We start from the raw sequence: 23,852 nt of genomic DNA on the forward strand, positions 1-23,852 counted from the left end.
TTCTTTAAATGTATTAATTTCTCTCTTAGCAAATTTGAGATTGTAGTTGAATCGGAAATAATATTGAGATGGATAAAATTTGAGCTAGGTGTCTATACAGGGCTCAAGCTCGTAAGTCGTATGGCTCTTGAAAATACTTATAAATGGCTCAAACTCCTCACAGTTCTCATTTTACATTTAAAATGTTTTTGCTTTATCGGAGAATTTCATCAGGTGATCGATGATTTGAATGTCGGAGGCTTATCGGTGGTAACCTCACACCTCTAAACACTTGTTCGTGAGCATTGATGCATGAAACTTGTTTTTAGAGAATTGTTGAATAAAACGTAAACTACCAATTTATCATTCATCGTCAATTTTATATGTCTCATCTCAACTTAATTAAATTATTGAGAGTTATATATATAGATTTGGAACATGAAACTAACTTTTGACATCGAGTTATGTTTAAATTTATTATATTTAACGCTCCAATTTTTCATTCATGAACGTCAATATAATATCTTATCTTCACAATCAATATATTATATAAAAAAAAAATAGCGCAGAGCCGTTTTCAATTGACATCGACACAACAAGAAATCCTAATCTTTTTTAACTAATAATTTGTGTATTCTCGCTCTTCTTTTTCTCAAGGATATGGCTTTATTTTTACGGTCAACCATCATCTCCCCTTTCTCACCTATTTCCTTATTTTTCTTCCGGCAAAAACTTTTGTGAGACGGTATCACGGATCGTATTTTGTGAGACGGATATCTTATTTGGGTCATACATGATAAAAAAATATTACTTTTTATGCTCAAAGTATTATTTTTTTATTGTGAATATCGGTACGATTGAACCGTCTCACAGATAAAGATTCGTGAGACCGTCTCACAAGATACATACTATTTTCCTTCCATGCTAGACAAGTGATTTTAGCAGTTTATATATGCAGGCCAGATATTTCCACATTTTCAATGGATATAAATCATCCGGTATATACTAGGAGCAAATCCTTTTATTTAACTAATATCCATTCGATCTAATTATTACATACTTCAAACAAATGTAACGAAACTTGATAGTTACACTAATTTATTAAGCACAGACTCCCCATTTCCTTCCTCGACATTGATACGTTGCATCGAAATACGTATTTTTTAAAAATTTGAATAGTCGAAACCAGTACTAGTCAAGCTATATTTAATGCATGTATTTAATTATTTATATTATATATAATTAATTTTTTTATTATAATAACAAATAAAAAATGTAACTTTTTTTAAAATATTCGTCAATGTCATGAATAAAAAGTCTACAGATTAATGTTGAATCTATCTACTTCATTCATCAAGTTGTGCTATCGTGACAGTGTCTCATTCAGTGATTATATGCCAGATTTTACACACTATTCCGATTTTTTTTATTAAAAAAATGATACTCGTTTTCTTATATTATATTATAATAATTAAAAATATTTTATTGAAATAATGTAAAACTTTAATCAATAATTACCTATTATTATGAAATTTAATCGATTACTTTTAGATAAATTTGTTTTAAATCTCTACACTCAAACTTAAAATTTCTTTTAGTCCATGTCAAAAAAAATTTGTGCTTGTGCTCCCTGAGCCAAATGTAATTTCTCGTATGAAAATCAATACAAAACACTAAAATTATGACATTAATATATGATATTTGAGTACCAACTGTTTCAGTTCTGTTATTAATATATGATTTTTGAGTACCTCAACATGTATACAAAAATGTTAGTATTAATGATACATTTGTCTTTTTGGATGAATATTAGCATAAAACATTAAACATATAGTACTAATAAATGACATTTGAGTATCAACTGCTTCAAATCTGTTACTAAATATGATTTTTGAGTACGTAAATATATTAGCAATTACTATATTAATAGAAATGTTATATTCAACATATTATATTTTGTACCATATTTATTTTTTTCTAGTACCTAATAACATCAGCCATTCTTGGGGGTTGTCGCAGTTCACCAGTTTAATAATTTCTTTTAAAAAAATAAAATTTGATAATTTATTTTCCGAAATAAATAAAAAAATGTGCTTCCTCCTGTTTTTCCTAATAAACGAAAATATAGGAACCCAAGCCCAAATTAATACAGATACTTTAGGCAATGGTATATTGGGCTTGGATTAATTTATACAGGTGGCAAAATATTTATTAATGAATATTAGCTTGTCACTAATGGAAAATTATAACTCTGAATCCGAACTCGATCATAAATATGGTCCAAATATGAAATGAATCCAATAATTCGTGACACTACTCAGTTCGATAAATCCAGAGACGGAGCTAGAAAAATGAAGTTCGAGAGCGAAAAAATATATTAAAAATTTTAGGAGGGCAGCGCAAATTTTTTCAGAAAAAAAATAAATTAAAATAATTACATCTGACACCTTACTCTATAAAAATAAAAAAATCCAAAGAGTATTACTTTTATCGTGAATATCGATAGAGTTGACTCATTTCACAGATAAAGATTCGTGAGACCGTCTCACAAGAGACCTACTCCTAATTAAATGAATGTAGATCTTAATTATTTTATTTACCTATTTATTATTTATCATCGAACCTACTCTAATAAAGAATTTTTAATTTTTTTTTACTAGAAAACTCGTAATTCTCATTAAAACCATAATGTCAAATTACAGCTTTTCCAACCAAACCCGGAAATTCTCACTCTCCCATGCAAACCCGAAATATATTAATTTGAAAAAATACCACACCTCACAAATATTTATTACAACATAATTGCCAAAAATCGAACATTTCTTGAAATGAATTAGGAATCTACTTTTATTAATCGATTATTTTATATGTATAGATTATCGGAAATTAATTTCAGATAAATTTCTTGAAATGGATTAGGAATATATGGAAATTGAAGTAACTATAAATTTAAGATTAATTATCGAATATAGTTAGAGAAACTTGTGTGAAACAATCTCACAGATTAATATGGTGTGACGAATCTTCAACTCAACCCGATCATGAAAAATCTTATATTTTGACATAAAATTATTATTTTTATTTCAAATATAAATCTAGTCAACTTATCTAACAAAAATATATAGAATTGTCAATTTTGGTTGTGCCATCGGGTCGGCCCGCCCGGTAAAACAAATTATGTGGTTTGGTTGAAATATTTTCAATTAATTTTAACCATGAGCCCGTACGAACTTAGGTTGTCACACGGATTTGATAGAAAAATAAAAATAATACTTTTTTAATTATGAATTTATAGTGATATAATATTTTTCTAATGAAAGTTTTAGATTTGTTTGTATTAATTACTTCGTACAAAATGTATACTTATGAAATCAACAATTAGAAATTTTATAAATATTTATTTATGAAATGAAAATAAAATTTTAATTAATTATAATAATTTTTTGCTTGTTTATTTTTATTTATGTTGATCGGCCTGGCTAACACGCAATCTACTGTCAGCAGGGGCGTGGCCAAAAAAATTTCTTAGTGGACGAAATTTTGTTTGACCATATGTATAATCTTAAGAAAAAAATACATAGAATATTATATTAACACAAGGGTGAAATGAACTTATATAAAACGTGTTCTAATGATTTTATAACTTAAATAATAAATTTTAAAATAAATAATATCTTAAAAGCAAAAACCAACTAAATTTTTTCAAAATAAATTTGAACAAAATAACTTATGCAGAATAAATACACTTCAATACCTCTTATTTTGAATAATAATAATAATACTAATTTAAAAAATTATAGAGATTAAAATCTATATCAAAATCGTCGAAAGTTTTCATTTCACATCAATTAATGAGGTATGGGTCGAGGGCAATAAGATTACAATCTATAGTTGAATAATAAAAAGTAATAATCAAACTCTGTAATTTGTCAAAATTGATATATATTTATAAAGAATAGGAAGATATGATTGAAATAACTTGACCCCAAAATAAAAGATACCATAACTTAAATAGTTTTAATTACTTGAACTCATGAACGCTGGAAATGTTAAAAACAAAAACAAGTCTAACTACTATATAAAATTATAATATTACGAGCATAATTATATACATGGAGTTGGATATATTAAAAGATAATGGACTCATATACCTCCACCTCCTCTCGTTTCTGCGACACTCTCTCAAAAAAAAAAATAATGACTAAAATGTAATATAATCGATGAAATACTACAATTTAATAATTATTTTTTTATCATTTACATATATAAAGGAGAAAAAACATAGCTTCAGTATAAACTCTTCAAAAACCATCCGGCAAAACTTCAAAAAAACAAATATAATCACAGCCTGGGAACCTCACGCGCCGCGAAGACGCGCCATCAATGGACTGGGAAAAAAGCGAAGAGATCATCGGCGACGCGCCTCTGCGTGCAGGTCACGCGCTCCTCGGACACCAGCGGTTCACGGCAGAGCGGGCAGTTGAAGTTGAGGTGCTCCATCCAGCCGTCGAAGCAATCCTTGTGGAAGACGTGGAGGCAGGGTAATCTGCGCACCCTGTCCCCTTCGCCCAGCCGGTTAAGGCACACGACGCAATCCGGACCGAACCGATCGGCATCGTCTTCGGATCGCTTCGTGTATGAGCAGACCTGGTTCAGATTCAATTGGTCGCAGAGGAGAACAAGGCTAGCTAGTCCGGTACCGACGACTCCACCGTAGATGGAGGTCTCGAAATGGCGGCGATCCTGGTCGAAGCGGGGAGAGAAGAGGCCGAATGTGTGCAAGATAGCAGAGAGAAGGGTGTGGAGATAACGTACGCTGTTGGCTATGAGCACCACCGTCAATGTGAGGACCGACTCCGACGACAGGTCGGACAGCTGGTTCTGTAAACCCATAGATTTACCAAAGGTAGTGTGGGTGGATGTGTGTGTATACTTGACAGAAAAGCGGCTAGCTACATATCTATATATATACAAATAGGTTCTCGTTTGAATGGTGGATATTTCATAATACGTAAATATATTGATTTTAATTAATTTTTTATATAATTATTGATCCATCAATCTCCATCACCTCTTATTTTATTTTATTTATTTTTTAAAAAGTCGAAAAGGTCGCCACGATGAAGTTAGAACAAGTGTCCTCCGTTAGAACATATGTTCAGCGGTGTAAAGACGTCGGTACGATAAGTAAATTTCATTTTATGTTGACGTTAACGATGATAATTTTATTTCATGATTTCACGATCATGAAATAATATTGTACAAATAATGTTGAAATATTATTTTTTAATATTGAAATATTAATTTTATATTTAATTAAATATATGAATATTCAAACACAAAATAAAATAACATGAATAAAATAAATTAAATCACAATAATTAAAATTTTAAAGTTTAAAAAAATGCACAAAATAAATAAATTTTTAAAAATACAAGTTTCTTCCCGATTAGTTATTACTTTTTGTTAAATTATTTTATTTTTTTATTGCTTTTTGTTATTTATTTAATTTTAGAATTAAAATTCTGAATTATTTAAAAAGAAAAAAATGTGCAGGCAGAACTACATCGCGCTGAGATTCAGCATTGGATCCACCCGCTTACCCGCAGCATCGTGGGAGGAGCAATCCTCGCAAGATTCCCTTCTCCTTAAGGGGCAAATATTGAAATTAGCTTCCTCGCCCGTTATATATGATCTTATATCTCAAGTTCGAGGCTCTATACACATCCTTTCTTGCTACGGGAAGCATAGTTTTTTCGAACTTCAACTTTAATTCACATATGAACGAGTTTTGATCTCGGAGGTGTTTTTTTCTTTCACGCAAAAACTCGTATGACATCGTCTCACAAAGTAGGTTGATGAGATGAATCTCTAACACGATTTAATTTATTAAAAACATAATTTTTTATGTCAAATTATTACTTTTCATTGTAGATATGTACTGAGCTGACCCTTCTCATAAATATAAATACGTAATATCGTCTTGCACATGAACTATTTTCTTACTATCATTTTACTCGAGCCACTTCTGAATAGATGGTTATCCCATCATAGTTTAATTATTGTGAAAATTTCACAATATATACAGGGATTCTTGAGTGTCCTTTTAAAATTACTTATTTTAAACAAAAAATAAACTGAAACTTCATTCGGAGCCAAACTTCTCTTTAAGGTTGTATATTTATGGAAGTATTTGAAGTCATTTAGGCTACGTTTGGTTGGAGGATAAAATTATAAAATGATAAAAAAAAATAATTAAAGTAGATAATGATAAAATAATATTATGTTTGGTATGATTATTAAGAATGAGATAAATAATAATCTTTTGATGAATTGAAAAAATTGTCATTCCAATTTTGCGTCGGTGGTGGTCGGCCGGCGACGTCGGGCGACGGCCGGCGGGGGTCGGAGGGGGTGATCGGCGGCGGTCGACGGTTGGCGGCGTGAGGCGGTGGTCGGCAGTCGGCGGCGTCGGGCGACTGCCGATGGTGGTCGGCGGTCGGCGGCGTCGGGCGACTGCCGATGGTGGTCGGCGGCCGACGGCGGGGGTGGTCGGTGAGCGGTCGGCGGTCGGTGGAGGGAAGTGATGGTGAGAGTTTGGATTTAGGAGAATAATAAAATTGAAAACATATGATAGATTAAAGTAGGATAAATAATCATAGGGAGTGAGGAGTGATTTAATGTAACCTAATCATCCATAGGAGGAATTCACTTGGTTAAATAAAAATCGTACCAAACATGTGATGAGATGAGTTAAAAATTCATAAACACACCTTATCACCCCTACCAAACGCAGCCTTATGAATTTCGAATCCATTGTAAGATTATTGTATCAACGTACATTAGCAAGATGTTGATTTGAAATACTTCCAGCATAAATTCATTCGAACAATCAAATGAACTTGAACTTTATATTAATCGATATCACAAAATCGCACAAATGTCTGTTAGTACAAGAGTATCTCGCTTAATGTAATTGTATAGTGCGTATGTCTATATCTAAATTCCAAAAAAAAAAAAGGTAAAATCGGAGTTACGATATACATGTTTATGGAATATTACCTGTGATTTATAATTCAGTTAAAATCAAAATCTAAAAATTAAAATTTTCGAGAAAAATCTCGGCCCTTGCGCAGAAGGCAACGTTGATTGCGTGGGATGAAAAACATGCGACGTGTGAAAACAGAAGCAAGCAGGAAAAATAAAAAGGCGAATTTTCCACTTGGATCAACCTCGTGAGTGGTCCAATTCATATCGTAAGCTACACACAATTGAGTTGGCTTCAAAAAATTGTTCTAAATTTAATATCTTGATTTATTGGTCGACAGGTTGAGGATTGATTCACAAATGTCATGATTTCAATGACTTGCTATTTTATATATATACAGACATGCTTTATTTTCAAGGTTAAGACATCAATTATGTATGACAACTACTAGATTCAGTGTTCCAATTTCATCTTGCACAATTTGCATCACCCCATTGGTGCTTCCATCCGTATCATTTTATTGGATTTTTTATATATTATTTTAATCCTTTTTTAAATAATCTATCATTAATACTCTCTTTCTCAATTATTTATATTTTTTGTTTTACTAATATGTCCCTGTTAATTGAGCATTGGAAAATATGAAACTATTTTTTAATAAATTAAAAAAGATAAAATAAAAAGTTTGTTTATAAACTTTACTTTTTCAATGATTTTCTTAATTTATGTGAAAAACAAACAATTAAGACGTATTAGCCGAATATTTTTTTCCTTGGTTTAGTAATCTAATCAAACCATTGAAGTTTAATTAAGTGACATCAAGCATCAATACTTGATGGGCGATGAGTTTCCTCGTTTGATATTCGCTGAAAATTTAAGGTCTGATTCCAGCAAGTGACACTAGTTCAGACGTAGGTTTCGAACTTGTCATGAGCCTGAAATCGCGAAGAAGACCGTTAGAAGGGGGCCGGGAGGGTGTCCCGGCGTAGTTCCTCCGACGCTCAAGTCAAAGACCGAGGATATATATGTGGAGAGCAGCTAAGGGTGCTGCTGAAAAATAATACAGTGAATGAATAAATTAGACACTCAAACCTGGGTGTTTATACAAAAATACATGGGCCCATAATGGGCCTCCCACTTCGGCTGGGATTGGACCAGGGGTCCCAAATCTGGTTTGGGCCTAGTTCTAGTGGGTCCATCCATGGGGTATCACTAATTCATATATATCTTTTTCCTGTTTTCCTTCATAATACTCGCTTAATAATTCAAGAAAACCGTGTTTTCTATCCTCCGAGAAAAATTGAGTACTAGATCTATTACATGTAGCAGCGGGATAGGAAAGTTGAAACACGAAGTTGACAACGATCAAATTTAGGCTACTGTCCAACTTTATTTTAAAGAAGTTTTTGCCTCCGCTCACGTTGCTAATAGAATCCGAAAATCTCATTTTATTTTTGGATCGATTTGACTCTTGATGCCACCTTCGCATTTGAATAACTTGGTTGCTTCCATACCCCCCCCACCCATTATCAGCTCATGCGCTCATTTTTCGATTTTCCAACCTCTACTTTAAACACAATCATAAACTATATCCTTGTACCGTGGCTCGCAATGGCGAGCTCGAACCCAAAAAAAACATGAAAATAAATATTATTGAGTAAAGTTTTAGGAATAATTATATATGTGTGACGAGTTTATGATTATAATAAAAAGTAGTACATTTGACATAAAAAGTAACCAAAAAAAAATCCTTTCTAGACTGTCAGTTTTTGTGAGACGTAAATTCAATCTGACTCGACCCATGAAAAATATTATTTTATATTAAAAATATTACTCTTCACTTCATGTATGGACCGGATCGACCCGTTTCATGAATAAAAATCAATAGAGTTTCACAAAAGAACTACTAACAAAGTAATATTTTTCATAAGTCGAATAAATTCGGAGATTAATATCATGAGTTGACCCGTGAGACGATCTCCCGTGAATTTTTATGAAATTTTAATACTTTATTAGAACAAAAGGTTATGTAGATTATTTTTTTTTCATTTTCATAAATAATTTTTAAATAGGAATAATACGTCACTTGAATTTGGATAATATTTAGATAAGATTCAGCTAGATTTATATGTTGATAAATTACAAAAACCCGACTATTTTATAATAACAAATGTTAAATAAAATAATTGTAAATTTTCTTGAACTTGCTAAAAAGTGTAAATTTTGTATTAAATAAAAAGCTAACAATTACATCAAAGTTTAAGTATAAGCATCTCAAATTTAGTAATATCGTATAGTATAAATACATTTTTCTCAGATAATTCAATAAAAACATCGCATAAAAATATTTCCCATAGTTAAAAAAAATTAATATATTAACTACAAATACATTTTGACAACATTTTAAATATTAAATAATAATTTATTTACTAGAAGTATCCGAAACATTCGGGAAATTTCAGGAAAGGGACTCGAACTTGTTATTTTTGGCATACTCTAATCTTTGATATTACGGTTTCTGACTTGCTCGATAAAATATCTATGCGAGGAAGTTGCCTTGATAATATCTTTTGTCGTCCTTTTTCAATAATAGCTTAGCTTGTTAGGGTTTCGGATAGTTCGGATCAGATATCAAATTTTGTCGATAATATTTTCACTGTCCGAACCAACTATTATAAATACTCGGCCGGGTCGAGTTTGGGCAGGGTCGGGTTTGAGTTTATGTATTTTTGCACGTACTAGTATTTTACTCGTGCATTGATTATTAAAATTAGTAGGTATTAACATTTGGTTTATTGTCGTGTATGCTTAATATTAATACTATTATTTTACATATGATATAAAATGTTAAAAATATTATATGTTTCGCATCTCTATTATTTAGGTTGGCTTCATAATTATATCGTAAAATTCCTTGATAAATAGGTAGATTATATTTATATTTAATTATTTAATTTAATAAGAAACACCTCGTTCTTGGTTGAATGGACTATTTTTTTATTATTGAATCGGACATTCGCTTTAATAAATAATGGACTGGTTAATGTTTTTTTTATTAAATAAAATTAATAAAATCTATATAATTTTAGTAGCAGAGATTATCTAGTGGGTGGCTGATTGATTAAGAGAGGAAAAGGCAGCACGTGGAAGATATTGATATATGGGCCACATTCAGTATATGACTCCCACTATGAGCCGGGCCCATGTTGCAATATTAATTAATTATGGGGCCCAAATAGGCCCAATTAATGTGACGGTTTCTATTTTCTTTTTTTGTTTTTTTTATTCGTTGCTTCGTCTATTGTAAATAAATGGAGTGGTTTAATGATGAAACACAATATACGTTTAGATATAAATTATTTTGAAAAATACTTTTTTTTCTCCAAAGGGTGTAATTCAGAAAGCGTGATACTTGGACTGTAAAATTCTTTCGGAAAAAATATTTGGAAGGGAAAATTAATATTTTGGTGTTATTCGTCTTTTTTTTTTTTTTTTTTTGATTTTGGTTGTTTGTTTCGTAAAATTTTAGATTCATACATTTATCTTTCAATTTTTTGAAAATATATTCATTTTTTCCTTGATAACTCCGACGAGACATGTCACATGCATCATCACAATGTCTAAAAGGAACTAAAATTTCAAAAAATACAATAAGCGGAAATCACAAATAGACGAACCTATGATCAAAATTATAATTTTTCCTATTTAAAAAGTCAAAAGAAGTCAGAAAATGTGTATTTAGCTGCTGCTTTTATTTTATTTGGAAATAAAAGAAGACATTTCTACTGTTATATCAAATTATTCATATTAATCAATTAATTTTTTAGTAACATATAATATAGATTATTATACCAAAAATATTCCATGTGAAATTTCATGAATAACATCCCATTTTTTAATGCATGGGATTTGAATTTGATGTAAAATTTATATCGATAGTGATAATACCAGTTTTGATATGATCTCTATCAATTACGATCATTTTTGTGTCTATTGTTGAGATTACAGTTACGTGATGTATTACAATTTTTATATGTTTCATCACATCTACTAAGTGTTGTCACCTCAAAGGCGGTCACATATGCGAGCACAATTGGTAGACAATATTTGAAAACTGTGATACTAAATCAAAACATATATACATATATATAACTTATTTTATTTGTCAAATTCTAAAATATTTTAATTTTGCACGTTCATGGATGATCTGTCAGAGTCAAGATTAAATATTACATTTATAAATTTTAAAAGTATCAATTATTTCAATCCAATTTCAGCTGTAAGATTGATTAAAAATATAAATCCAACAATATATACATTAACGAGTTAAGATTGTGGTATGAGTATAACGTAGTAGTACTCTGAATTTTAATTTGTGAAATGCACGAGTACTTTGCATTATATGTTAACAGTTTAAAATTCAATTTTGAAAGTCAAAAAAATGAAATATATATTATGTTGATCCAGTTCGTAACAATTAGGTCTTAAATTAGAGAACTGAGGTATTAATAGCAGAGATGATAATAAGACGAGTTTGACCAAACCCGAAACCCATCCCGTCAAAAAAAGTCTAGACCCATGACGCCCAACCTGTTTTTTGGACCTATCCTGTCTCGAACCCGTGTTAAACCCGACGGATCCAACTTGTTACCGCCATTATTAGTATGATATTTATCTATATATATATATACAATAATAATGACAATGATATAGATATACTGGGCGGGTTCGGGATGTGTTTAGGCAAACCCGAGAACTGACCCGGACCTGGACCCGTTTGATCGGGCTTGGACTCGTTTTAAACAGAGCGGGTTTTATGCAGTATTCCATTGTCATCCTTACGTAGTATCATATGAGATCAGCTAAACAAAACATTTGAACGCAATTGAAATTTAAATCAAATGCAACCTTTAATTCAATTCCCTTATCCATTGTAATTGGTCCACTCAAATTACTGCGCTTTCATAAGTAAAAAGGCCATATAATGAACCCAATTTACATTTCAAGGCCCATCTAAAATTCCATGAATAGCCCGCAAGCCCGACAACTCAAATACCGCGCTCGATTTCTTTTTAAACTTCAAGCAACACACTTTTGCTCATCGACAATTTCTGACACCACCTAACTACGCACAACCGTCACAACACCATCCGCCACCGCGGACGACGTTCTGTTTCTCTCCTCCTGCTTCTACGAGGCATTGCAGGTATATTTTTGATGTATGTAAATTTAATTTTACTGAAGAAATTTTCAAGAGTACGATTTATGCAAAAGATAAAGTCACATTAGGCATGAGATTTGTTTTGTCCCCCCTTTTTTCCGAGCTATAATTAGTCATTTTATTATGCTTCTGTTCTTTTTTTCAGAAATCAATTGAATTTTGTGATTTTGTTGTTGAATTTTAATTCCTAATTGTTGGGATTGTTGTTTACTTTAACCCATATTTTTCGTGCTTTTTAGAACAGATCTTTGTGCTGTATAAATTTGGATTTTTTTGGTGCATTCTTTTAAAACATACATTATGCGTTATATATACTACTGCACATCGATGCATTGAAGGAATGTTTATTGCCGCGTTCACACCGGCTTCACAAGTTTTTTGGCCGTCTGTAGATAAACTTTTTAGTTACTGAGGGCGGATACTTTTTCTCTGAATGGCAAGTTATTATGATGTTGATGATATATTGGCTGAAGAAGAGGTAAACATAAACTGAATCTTTTTAAACCTGAAAAGTTTTGGTGATGACTTAATGCTTTTGTTCTGTTTGTCTCTCATTTTAGCTTGTTCCATCTGTATTTCAACATGATGCAAATGGAGTTGGGCTTTTTGATTCGAGTGACTGCACTAATAAGGTATATCTTTCTTAAATGTGGTGATAACAATACCGGCACTTCATCTAATTTTTTAAGTTCCGTATTTCCTCGATGTCAGGTCGAAGCTGCTTCCCGAGTAGAACTGCCTTTTTGGCTTGTCCGCGAACTGTATTTGAGAGATCTTATATCCATTAGGGTTCCTCCATCTTTTAACAAAGAGTAATATCGTTTTTATCAAGTTTGTGCTTTATACCATATCTATATTCTTGATAAACTAAAGGGGATTCTTGTTTTTATATAAAAGAGTTGCTTGTTTGGTTCCATCTTAATGAGATTGTGAGCAATAGAAACTCTAACTAAATCAATTTTTTTCAGGAACTATATAGCACAAGACATGAAAGCTTTTGAAAATTTATGAAAGCTCGATAGAGTTTAATTACCGTGCTTTCTCCTCCATTCATTTGATAGTTATAACGATTTTAAATCAGCCCATTATAAATATTATACTATGTATTAAAGTTCCATTGTCAATTTTGTTTTAGCTTGTTTATGTTATTTATTTTTTTGGTATTTTGTGTTTGTTGATTTGTTGTTCTTGTTTTTTTTTTCCGTTCAGATCCAAAACAAGGGAAGAAATAGGGGCGGATGCTGCTCATGTGGATCTCAGAAGTCGGTGTCCTTATTTTTATTCACTAGGTTGCAAGATTGCACCGCTGTAAGTTCCTTCTGGTCCCTTTGCATTTTTTTACTATCATTCGGGTTTCAATATTTCTTTTTCAACAAATTCTTTGACCTACTGGGATACTTAAAGTTACAAGAATTAGACACGCCCTTGGGAAACTAATTATACCCAATTCTTCTTCTTATTATTTTTATCTCAAGTTAACTTTTTAAAGACAGCATCCCAAATGAGCTTTCAAGAGTACATTGAGTATGTGGAAGCAGTTTTTTTAACTCTGTCGAACAAAAGTAATTAACAAGCCTTGTTTGCTATGCACCATCCTGCTTTTTCGCAGTATTAACAAGTCGGCTCGGGCTCGAATTTTACTGAGCTCAAGCTTAAGTTTCCTCACGCTTAATTACTCAAGCTAATTAATTTTTAGTTATTTATATTTTTAATATTATGCAAACCACTATTTTACTCCTGATTCAATTTTTTACAATTAATTTTATGAATTTTATAGTAAAAGGATTTTTTCATGAGCATACAATTATGCAGTGTTGCGTGATTTTTGCTTGCAGGAACACGATGTTAAGTTTTAATATATGTTCCCCCGAGAAATATATCAAGTACTGTAATTAGAATAGCCTTAACTTTATCTAAAAATTCAAAGATGGGTTTGGATCAATTAATTAAAAATCAAACTAAATTTGTGCAAAGGTTAACGTCGAGAGTTCCAGGGGAGAATGAATTTAGATGTTCAATTTTACTTGGCTATCCATTATGTTAGTTTCCTATTGAAATCTATACTCTTAAATTCATGTCGTTTATTAGTCACATGCACTTAATTGTTTCTATTTCTTTTTACAAGCAACATATATAATTTACCATTTAATATTGATTTCGATATCCCTAACAAAATTCTAACATCAATGATAGATGCATACAATTGTTCGTTAATTGCCTTCGATGATGTTATATGCCTTCCGAACTATATAAATACCCACGACATGTTTTCCTATGATCATATTTAGATCCTCTATCCTGAGTGATAGATCACGATTTACGATTATTATAACAATCAAACTATGACCGATGAATTGAGGGCGTTAAAACTAGGATAACACAAATTATTTGAAGAAGATTTCAAATATATAAATCAAAATAGTCGATAAGTAGATTCAAATCAGACTACGTTGTTTCCCTAGAAGTTAAGTTTAGTTCATGACGAATTTGAAAACAAAACAAATAATGTTTTTCAATATAAACATCAAAACTAAAAATATAGGAGAAATGAAGAATAAGAACGAAAGTAGAAGATGCTTCTCCGTCCCTAGATGTCGCACTCTCCGCCTTCGTACCAAGATTTCCTCGCTCTCGATGTTTTCTCTCGGCTTTGTCTTTTGTTCTCTCTTTAGAATGTGTTCCCAAATGCCCTAAAATCTTATAGGGTTCTCATTTTAAACCCTAGAGTCCAAAGTTTCCTTGTTACTCACGTCATCAAGCACTGAGGCGCCTTAATTTTTGACACACGGGTGCTGAGGCGTTTAGCTTTTGAATAAAATCCTTTAACGCGCCTAAACTTTGATTTTTTTCCTTTTCTCGTGCTCTTCCCTCCATCTTTGTTCACTTCCACCTTTTTTTGTACAATAAAAATGCATGTTATCTAAATTCCTGCACGACACAACAACAAATACCAAACACATAATTCTGCTCTAAAACTAGCGTAAATCTAAGTTAAAAACATCGAAAATCCAAGTGTAAAATTACACTTATCATGCAATCAAGTTGAACTTGAGCTCTAGCAGAAACTCGGTTCAAGCTTGATTGGTGTTGAGAAAACCAATGTTATCCAGCTCGAGCTAGAGTCACTAATAAATTACTTGTGCTGATCACAGTTCTGGAAAAATCTCTACTTGATCGAGCTCGAGTAGTGGATTCTCTTTTGAGTTGAGCTTGAGTAGTGGGTTTTCTTTTGAGTCAAACTTAAGTAGGTGCAGTCTACTAGGATGATCTGCACCTCTATTTTACACTCATCAGTTCATGGTGTAATGTACCTTACTAGGATTGTGTGTACGTCTTGTCTTGCATCTTGGGAATGAATTTCACGACAATTGTGCCACTTCATTTCTTCATTCCCATGCCAAAAAACATCCTTTTAAACTTTTTCCCCTTGTCCTTTCTGTAATAATGAATGGGCTTTTGTCTTCTGTTGTAAAACAAACAGGCCAGTTAAACATATGTTCCTGAAATTTGATTTCCAGATTTGTTTATGGCTTATGCCCAAAAATTATTATATAGGCAACTATCCCCAACAAAAATTTCTTTCATGAGATTTTGGATCCTGCAAATGCACAAAACATCATAGAAGACATATAATCACCCCAACAATTTCACCTAGCATTTTGCAATTGGTTTGTTCAGTGGCCGAATTGAGAACCAAACTGTTTTTTTCAAACTCATCAATCAACAAAATTTTGGATAAAATTCTGCAGCTTAGTCATGAAACCAAAATAACTGAGTAACACCCACACTAAAAAGATGTTGTTTGTGGTATTCAAATATGAGAGGAAAGCAAGAAGAAAATAAAGGAATGGTTTTGTAGAGACAAGTGTTGAACACTTTCTCCTTAAGAAGAATTTGCCCCTCACAATGTGCTAGAGGATGTGGCAATCTTCTCCCAAGATACAACTACAACACTTGAATAATGAGCACTCAAATATTCAAGTTCTATCACAAAGAAAATGAGGAAACTCTCTCTTGTTGAAGAAGGAAGAAGACAATATGCATATGTTATGTAAAATGTGTTTTTGATTTTCAAATAATCAATCATTTAATGTTTTTCATGTAAAAGACACGATCTTTCATTTATAGGGGGTGTCCTTTGGCCATTGTAACTGATCACAATCATCAAACAATGCCAAAGAAATGAAAAATGTCAGAAAAAGTCGAAGGGACGCGAAACAGCACGAAGGGGCGCGCACAGACGCCCGGGCGGACGCGCTGCCGAGCGCTTTCGGCAGCGCTCGGCAGCACCTGCCAAGAGCTCTCGGCGCGCACTCGCGCGCCGGCTACTGTTCACGTTAATTTAATTTTTTTTTCTTTTCTTTTCTTCGGTTTTCGTCCCTTACACGTTTCGACTACTCGTTTAAGTTTATTTCAACATTTGATGAACTCTTCTCGAGTTTTATTCAAAACCATCGAACTTAATATTCGTTCATTAAGTTTCGTTCTTCGTTTCGAATTTTTCCAAATCAAACACATTGATTTATTTGCTTAATTTTCATTCATTAAGCACCAAAATTCCAACAATCCGCCACATGAATGAAATTAATGCATGAATGCTCGTGATGCATAAGAGAGAGTATATACGAAAAATTATCACATCAGGAGAGGTATCTTTTGGCTTTGAACCTGCCTTAGTGGAATATAATCGGATTTACTAGGCCACGAAGTGAACGTGATGTCTTGAACTTCTTGGCGGTTCATGTAAACCCAGACAACTGTACCACATGATAACCTTTCTTCCATTTCCATTTTGTTTTATCGATTGTGTCCGTTTTGGCCATGGAACACATATTGGCTTCATACGTGTTTCATTGAGGCGGCCCGTCCTCACACGTACATAGGTGATCTCCTTGTAAAAGGGTATCCTACTTACCCCGCTTTTGTAAGCTACGGAATCATTAAAAGTATAATACTTAACCTCACTACCTTTGTAGGCAACTTCACTCATCGTCTTAGGAATGTGGAGTGATTCCTCAAGTTCTCATAATTTAGTTGTCCCATTGAACCAAGATCTTGGGATCTCCAATCTACAAGGTTGGGTTGCCACTATGAAAACTTTATTTGGTAGGTTTTAAACCCATTCCTCTTGACAGACAGTACATTTGATCTCTATTTAATGCTTTTGTAAGCGGATCCGCTAAGTTATCCTTTGATTTGATATAATCAACAGATATAACTCCATTAGAGATCAACTGTCGCACAGTATTATGTCTTCGACGAATGTGTCGAGACTTGCCATTGTACATATTCTTTTGTGCCCTTGCAATTACTGACTGACTGTCGCAATGTATTAAGATTGCTGGCACTGGACTTGTCCAACATGGAATGTCCTCTAAAAAGTTGCGAAGCCATTCAGCTTCTTCTGCAGCTTTATCTAGCGCTATGAACTCCGATTCCATAGTGGATCTAGCAATGCAAGTTTGTTTTGATGACCTCCAAGAGACTGCTCCTCCACCAATGCTAAATACATAGCCGCTGGTGGATTTGGAGTCATTGGTATCAGAAATCCAATTTGCATCACAGTATCCTTCAAGTACTGCAGGATACCTTGTGTAATTTAGTCCATATTCTAAGGTGTGCTTTAAATATCTAAGCTCCCTTGTCAACGCCTTCCAGTGTGCATCACTAGGATTACTTGTAAACCGACTTAACTTGTTAATCGCACAAGCGATGTCAGGTCTAGTACAATTAGTGATGTACATAAGGCTTCCAATAATTTTGGAGTATTCCAGTTAAGAAACTGGTTCTCCACGATTCTTCGCCAAATGGACATTCACGTCTAAAGGCGTTTTTACTGGGGTAGAGTCATAAGCGTTAAACTTTTTAACACTGTTTCAACATAATGAGATTGAGATAGGACTATTGCTTCTGGAGTTCTAAAGATTTTAATCTCTAGAATTACATCAGCAATACCCATATCTTTCATATCAAAATGTTTTGTCAGCATTTTCTTTGTATCCTTAATCAACTCTTGGTTATTCCCCATTATTAGCATGTCATCCACATATAGACATACCATCACATAAGATTCTCGAGTGCCTTTAATGTAAACACATTTGTCGCACTCATTAATCTTAAATCCATTTGACAATACTACCTTGTCAAATTTTTCTTGCCACTGCTTGGGCGCTTGTTTAAGTCCGTATAGTGACTTAATTAAACGACAGACCTTTCTTTCTTGTCCTTTAACAATGAAGCCTTCAGGTTGCTCCATATATATTTCTTCTTCAAGTTCACCATTTAAGAATGCTGTTTTAACATCCATTTGATGTAACTCAAGGTTATGCAAAGCTGCAATAGCAATGAGCACACGAATGGATGTTATTCTTGAAACTGGTGAATACGTGTCGAAGAAATCATGACCTTCTCTTTGTCTATAGCCTTTGGCCACAAGCCTGGCTTTGTATTTTTCAATACTTCCATCAACTCTCATTTTCTTTTTCAATATCCATTTGCATCCCAATGGCTTGGTACCTGGTGGAAGATCCACTAGTTCCCAAGTATGAATTTGCAAAATAGAATCCATTTCAGAGTTGATGGCTTCTTTCCAGTAAGGAGCTTCAGGGCTAGCCAGAGCATCTTGTATGTTCTTTGGTTCATTTTTCAACATAAAAGTATGGAAGTCTGGACCAAAGGACTTTGAGATTCTAGTCCTTTTGCTTCTTCTTGGCTCTTGCTCTTTTGAAGAGCCTTCCAATGGTATAGCATTTTCATTTAGAGTTGGATTATGTGTAGGTACTTGACCTTCAAGCTCCATCTCAAGTTTTCGCTTGCTAGAACCATTTTCTTTCCTTTCTTTACAAGGAAATATGTTTTCAAAGAATACTGCATTTCTTGACTCAATTGTCATGCCCGTATTCATTTCTGTATTTTCAGATTTGTGCACTATAAACCTATAGGCATTATTATTATGTGCATATCCAATGAATATGCAGTCGACCGTCTTTGGTCCAATTCGCTCTTGTTTAGGCTTTGGTATTTCAACCTTAGCTAGATACCCCCACACTTAGAGATACTTGTAGGAAGGTTTGTGACCTTTCCACAATTCATAAGGTGACTTGTCATTTTTTTTGTGGGGTATCTTGTTCAGGATGTGATTAGCCGATAGTATTGCTTCCCCCCACAAGTTTTGGGGTAGTCCTGAACTTATTAACATAGCATTCATCATATCTTTCAGAGTTCGATTCTTTCGGCAATGCCATTCGATTGTGGTGAATAAGGAGCAGTCGTTTCACGAATTATACCCACATATGTGCAGAATTCATCAAACGGTGCTCCGTATTCGCCCTCTCTGTCGCTTCGAACCCTCTTTATTTGTTTGCCTAGTTGATTCTCAACTTCGGTCTTATAATATTTGAATGCTTCAAGAGCTTCATCTTTTGACCTCAAAAGATAAACGTAACAGTATCTTGTATTATCATCAATGAATGTCACGTAGTATCTTTTCCCTCCTCTAGTTTGTACAAACTTTAAATCACCAAGATCGGTGTGTATTAGTTCTAGAGAAGTTGTACATCTTTCAATCGAGTGGTAAGGCGCTTTGGTCATTTTTGCTTTAACACATATCTCGCATTTTTTTGTTGGATCGACGTTATTTTAGGCAATAATTCAAGTTTCATTAAACGTTGCAAGGTATTAAAATTTACGTGTCCTAAACGAACATGCCATAAATGAGAACACTCAAGCAAGTAAATAGAACTTTTGTCTTTATTACTTTCAACAACATTTTGGCGTATAGCCATTACATTCAACTTGAAAAGGTTCTCATCGAGATATCCTTTTCCAATAAAATGACCATCCTTAGTCAATACAAACTTGTTAGACTTAAATACTAGTCTAAACCCATGTTTGACCAACAGAGACCCCGACACGAGGTTCTTTCCTATGTCCGATACATGAAGTGCATCAACAAGGGTTACTTCCAAACCCGATGTCATCTTCAATACCACATTTCCGGTGCCCACCACCTTAGATGTTGCGGAGTTCCCCATGTATAGTTTTCTCCCGGTCGATGGAGTGTATGTGGGGAACATCTCTTTGTTGGAGCATATGTGTCGAGTTGCTCCAGTATCAACCCACCACTCATTGGAGTTTTCAACCAAGTTTGTTTCCAAAATAACTGCAGACAAATCAAGTTGAGAAAAATCAAATGGTACCGACCTTTCTTGAATTACGTTGGCTTGAGGATTTCCCTTCTTTGGCCTCCTACAATCCTTAGCCATGTGATTTGGTTTTCTGCAGTTATAACAAGTGTCTTTGAACTTCTTCTTGTTTGGTGGTTGTTGGCCTTGTTGTGGTTGCTTCTCAAACTTTCTCTTCTTCCCTTGAAAACTTGATTCAACAATGTTCACCCTTGCTGCCATTTTACTTGCCTTGGCCTCGGTACTCTTGTTGTCCTCTTCTATCCTCAATCTCACAATGAGATCCTCCAATCCCATCTCCTTTCTTTTGTGCTTCAAATAATTCTTGAAATCCTTTCACAATGGAGGGAGTTTCTCGATCAACGCAGCAACTTGGAAAGATTCGCTTAAACTCATTCCTTCCGCATGAATCTCGTGCAAGAAAAATTGTAGTTTTTGCATTTGACTCATCACAAATTTTGAGTCCACCATCTTGTAGTCCAAAAATCTCCCAACAATGAACTTCTTCAAACCTGCATCCACCGCCCTGTATTTCTTATCAAGCATTTCCCGAAGTTCCTTGGCAGTCTTGACTTGACAATACACATTGTATAATGCATTGTCAAGTCCATTGAGGATGTAGTTCTTGCACAAGAAATCACTTTGGTTCCATGCATCCAAAGCGACCCTCATGTTGGTATCTGTCTCGTTTTCAGCAACGGTGGGAGGATCTTCCTTTAAGAACCTTGACAAACTCAAGGTTGTGAGATAGAAAAGCATCTTTTGTTGCCATCTTTTGAAGTCCGCACCAGAAAACTTCTCCGGTTTCTCTCCTTGTGCAATGGTTGCATGTGGTGTTGTAGATGTTGATGACATTGATATTCTTCTTGCAAATGATCAAAAATCAAAATTCTTCTTAAGATTGTTGTTTGTGGTATTCAAATATGAGAGGAAAGCAAGAAGAAAACAAAGGATGGCTTTTTAGAGGCAAGTGTTGAACACTTTCTCCTTAAGAAGAATTTGCACATCACAATGTGCTAGAGGATGTGGCAATCTTCTCCCAAGATACAACTACAACACTTGAATAATGAGCACTCAAATATTCAAGTTCTATCACAAAGAAAATGAGGAAACTCTCTCTTGTTGAAGAAGGAAGAAGACAATATGCATATGATATGTAAAATGTGTTTTTGATTTTCAAATAATCAATCATTTAATGTTTTTCATGTAAAAGACATGATCTTTCATTCATAGGGGGGGTCCCTTGGCCATTGTAACTGATCACAATCATCAAACAATGCCAAAGAAATGAAAAAATGCCAGAAAAAGTCGAAGGGACGTGAAACAGCACGAAGGGGCGCGCCCAGACGCCCGGGCGCACGCGCTGCCGAGCACTCTCGGCAGCGCTCTGCAGGCACGTGCGCGGCCGCGCGCCTGCTACTGGCAGGCGGGCGCACCCCGCGCGCAGGTGCGCGCCTTGCCACTGGCAAGCGCGCTGCACCTGCGCGCATGCTACTGTTAACGTTAAATTAAAATTTTTTTTCTTTTCTTTTCTTCGATTTTCGTCTCTTACACGTTCTGACTACTCGTTTAAGTTTCTTTCAACATTTGATGAACTCTTCTCGAGTTTTATTCAGAACCATCGAACTTAATATTCGTTCATTAAGCTTCGTTCTTCGTTTCGAATTTTTCCAAATCAAACACATTGATTTATTTGCTTAATTTTCATTCATTAAGCACCAAAATTCCAACAAAAGAGACATTCCAAAAAATGTGTTCTGAAGGAAAAGAAGCAGCATATGAAAAAAAACTAACCAAAGTAACTGGTGTTTCCCTAATTTTACCTTTGAGTTGGTATGCTGCTTCCTCCTCCTATTCTTTCTTAGATCATAAACTTGGGTTGATGCCTTGATCCCTTTTGAAATCCTCCTTTATCGATCCTTTTTGGCTTCGCCTTTGTCGGGATTGCGCTGATTATGCTGTTTTTTGAGAAGTTTTTGTCCAGATTGCCTTTATTAGTGTATTTTTAATGCTCTTTAAGGCAAGATACTTTCTTATTTTGTGATATTTGTCCTGCCCACAAAAAAATGTTGATGCTAAATCTAACGAACCTTAGCTTGTCCGTGCCATGGATCAGTAATGCTTTTTGATTTTATTATACCGCTTCCCCTGATGATCAATTTTATGCTTCTTGTCAGTTTTTCCGACGGAAAAGCGCATTTTCTGGTAATCTCAAGAGTACGATTAGTGGCTTTTATTTTTATTACAGAATATTGTAACTAGAGTCCCTCCAAATTGAAGTTCGGTTGCTAAGCCTTTAGGTGGTTTTTTTTTTGTTTTTGTTTTTTTCCCATTAAAGTACTGATTTACAGACAAGGATTTCTATGTCTTGTGCTTATGGCATGCCAGAAATTTTAATAGTGGGTAATAGAATAGAGAGTTATGTGAAGAAAGAAAATTCTTAGAACTGTTCATACTTACGAATTGCAAAACTTTAGAGGCTAGAAGTTTATCTAAGCTTGACGTCTAATGATGACCAGTGTTGGTGACAAAACCATTGGGCCATTTCTTCTCATTGCATTTCGAACAAGATACAAGGAAGTCTTGATCAAGGCACATACTTTAACATTGGCAGCGGCTCCCAAATACATGACACTTCTAACTAATGAAGAAGCCAAATGTGAGTTCATCAAATCTTTGTCGATTCATATGAGCGTATTTTAAGTGCGGTGAAGACTTATTTTCTTGTTCTATTTTAAATAAAAGGATTTTATCTTTACACGTTTGCATGTTTGCTCATTATCAAGTGTATGAGGCTGGTCAATCTTCAATAGCTGCATTTAAGAAGTGGCGGGTGGGCGGGCCAAGATTTGAGGTCGCTCCAGTTCTTGGCAGGAAGAGGAAACCGACCTAATATGTCCTCCTAAACAAACAATTATACATTTAGAGAATTCTAATTCGAATTTGTGTAAAAAAAAATGGTTGAAAGATCAAAGTGGGATACAACGATTTGTTAATGTTAAGCACAAGTTATCACGAGTAGTTGGATCACAAAATTTCTTTGCGTGGAACTGTATAATGCCACTGCTATCCGTTGAAAACCTTATTTGTGTTAAATTTGTACGTTGCATGTTTATAGATGAACCAAATATTTCGAGGTGTTTGTGAGTTTTAATATAAATTCGATTACTACTTGTGAGTGGTTTTCAAATTCTTTGTGGGAAAGGATCCTTCGTGAAATTTGTTGCACCTGAAATTCTTGAATTCAATGGAGAAGCGCACGAATTTTATCCAAAGCAGGGAGCATTATACTGAAGCCGTTGCACCCGATATCATGCAAAATTTCCGATATAATTCGGGCATGAATCGTTGCATATCTAAGTGAACATGTCACTGAAAAAACTAGCATATTAATTGTAGAGAAAATTAGCATATCAATTGAAAAAAGTAACTTGAAAATTGGTTTCTGAATAATGCGGGATCGTAATACTGTGATATCGTG

At 34.0% G+C, this 23,852-nt stretch overlaps 2 protein-coding genes and 1 long non-coding RNA gene across 3 annotated transcripts; 1 reads left to right on the forward strand and 2 right to left on the reverse strand.

Moving 5' to 3' along the window:
* Positions 1-4,195: 4,195 nt before the first annotated feature.
* LOC142555359 (E3 ubiquitin-protein ligase RHA2A-like) lies at positions 4,196-4,940 on the reverse strand. Its single transcript, XM_075666188.1, has one exon. The coding sequence runs from the start codon at positions 4,870-4,872 to the stop codon at positions 4,360-4,362; it is 513 nt and encodes a 170-aa protein (XP_075522303.1). The 5' UTR covers positions 4,873-4,940; the 3' UTR covers positions 4,196-4,359.
* Positions 4,941-12,044: 7,104 nt separating this feature from the next.
* On the forward strand, positions 12,045-23,495 carry LOC142555360 (uncharacterized). Its single transcript, XM_075666189.1, has 7 exons — positions 12,045-12,173; positions 12,581-12,666; positions 12,749-12,820; positions 12,900-13,000; positions 13,398-13,496; positions 22,891-23,030; positions 23,158-23,495. Exons 2-7 carry the CDS (start codon positions 12,622-12,624, stop codon positions 23,262-23,264), a joined length of 564 nt encoding a protein of 187 aa, XP_075522304.1. The 5' UTR covers positions 12,045-12,173; positions 12,581-12,621; the 3' UTR covers positions 23,265-23,495.
* On the reverse strand, positions 14,573-22,884 carry LOC142555361 (uncharacterized). The gene is made up of 2 exons (XR_012822388.1): positions 22,195-22,884; positions 14,573-15,651 (listed from the first exon to the last, which is right to left on the reverse strand). It is a non-coding gene; the product is annotated as an uncharacterized LOC142555361 (long non-coding RNA).
* Positions 23,496-23,852: the final 357 nt, after the last annotated feature.

This window comes from Primulina tabacum, chromosome 9 (genome assembly GCF_025594145.1).
Source record: "Primulina tabacum isolate GXHZ01 chromosome 9, ASM2559414v2, whole genome shotgun sequence".
In the NCBI taxonomy this organism is placed as follows: Eukaryota; Viridiplantae; Streptophyta; class Magnoliopsida; order Lamiales; family Gesneriaceae; genus Primulina; species Primulina tabacum.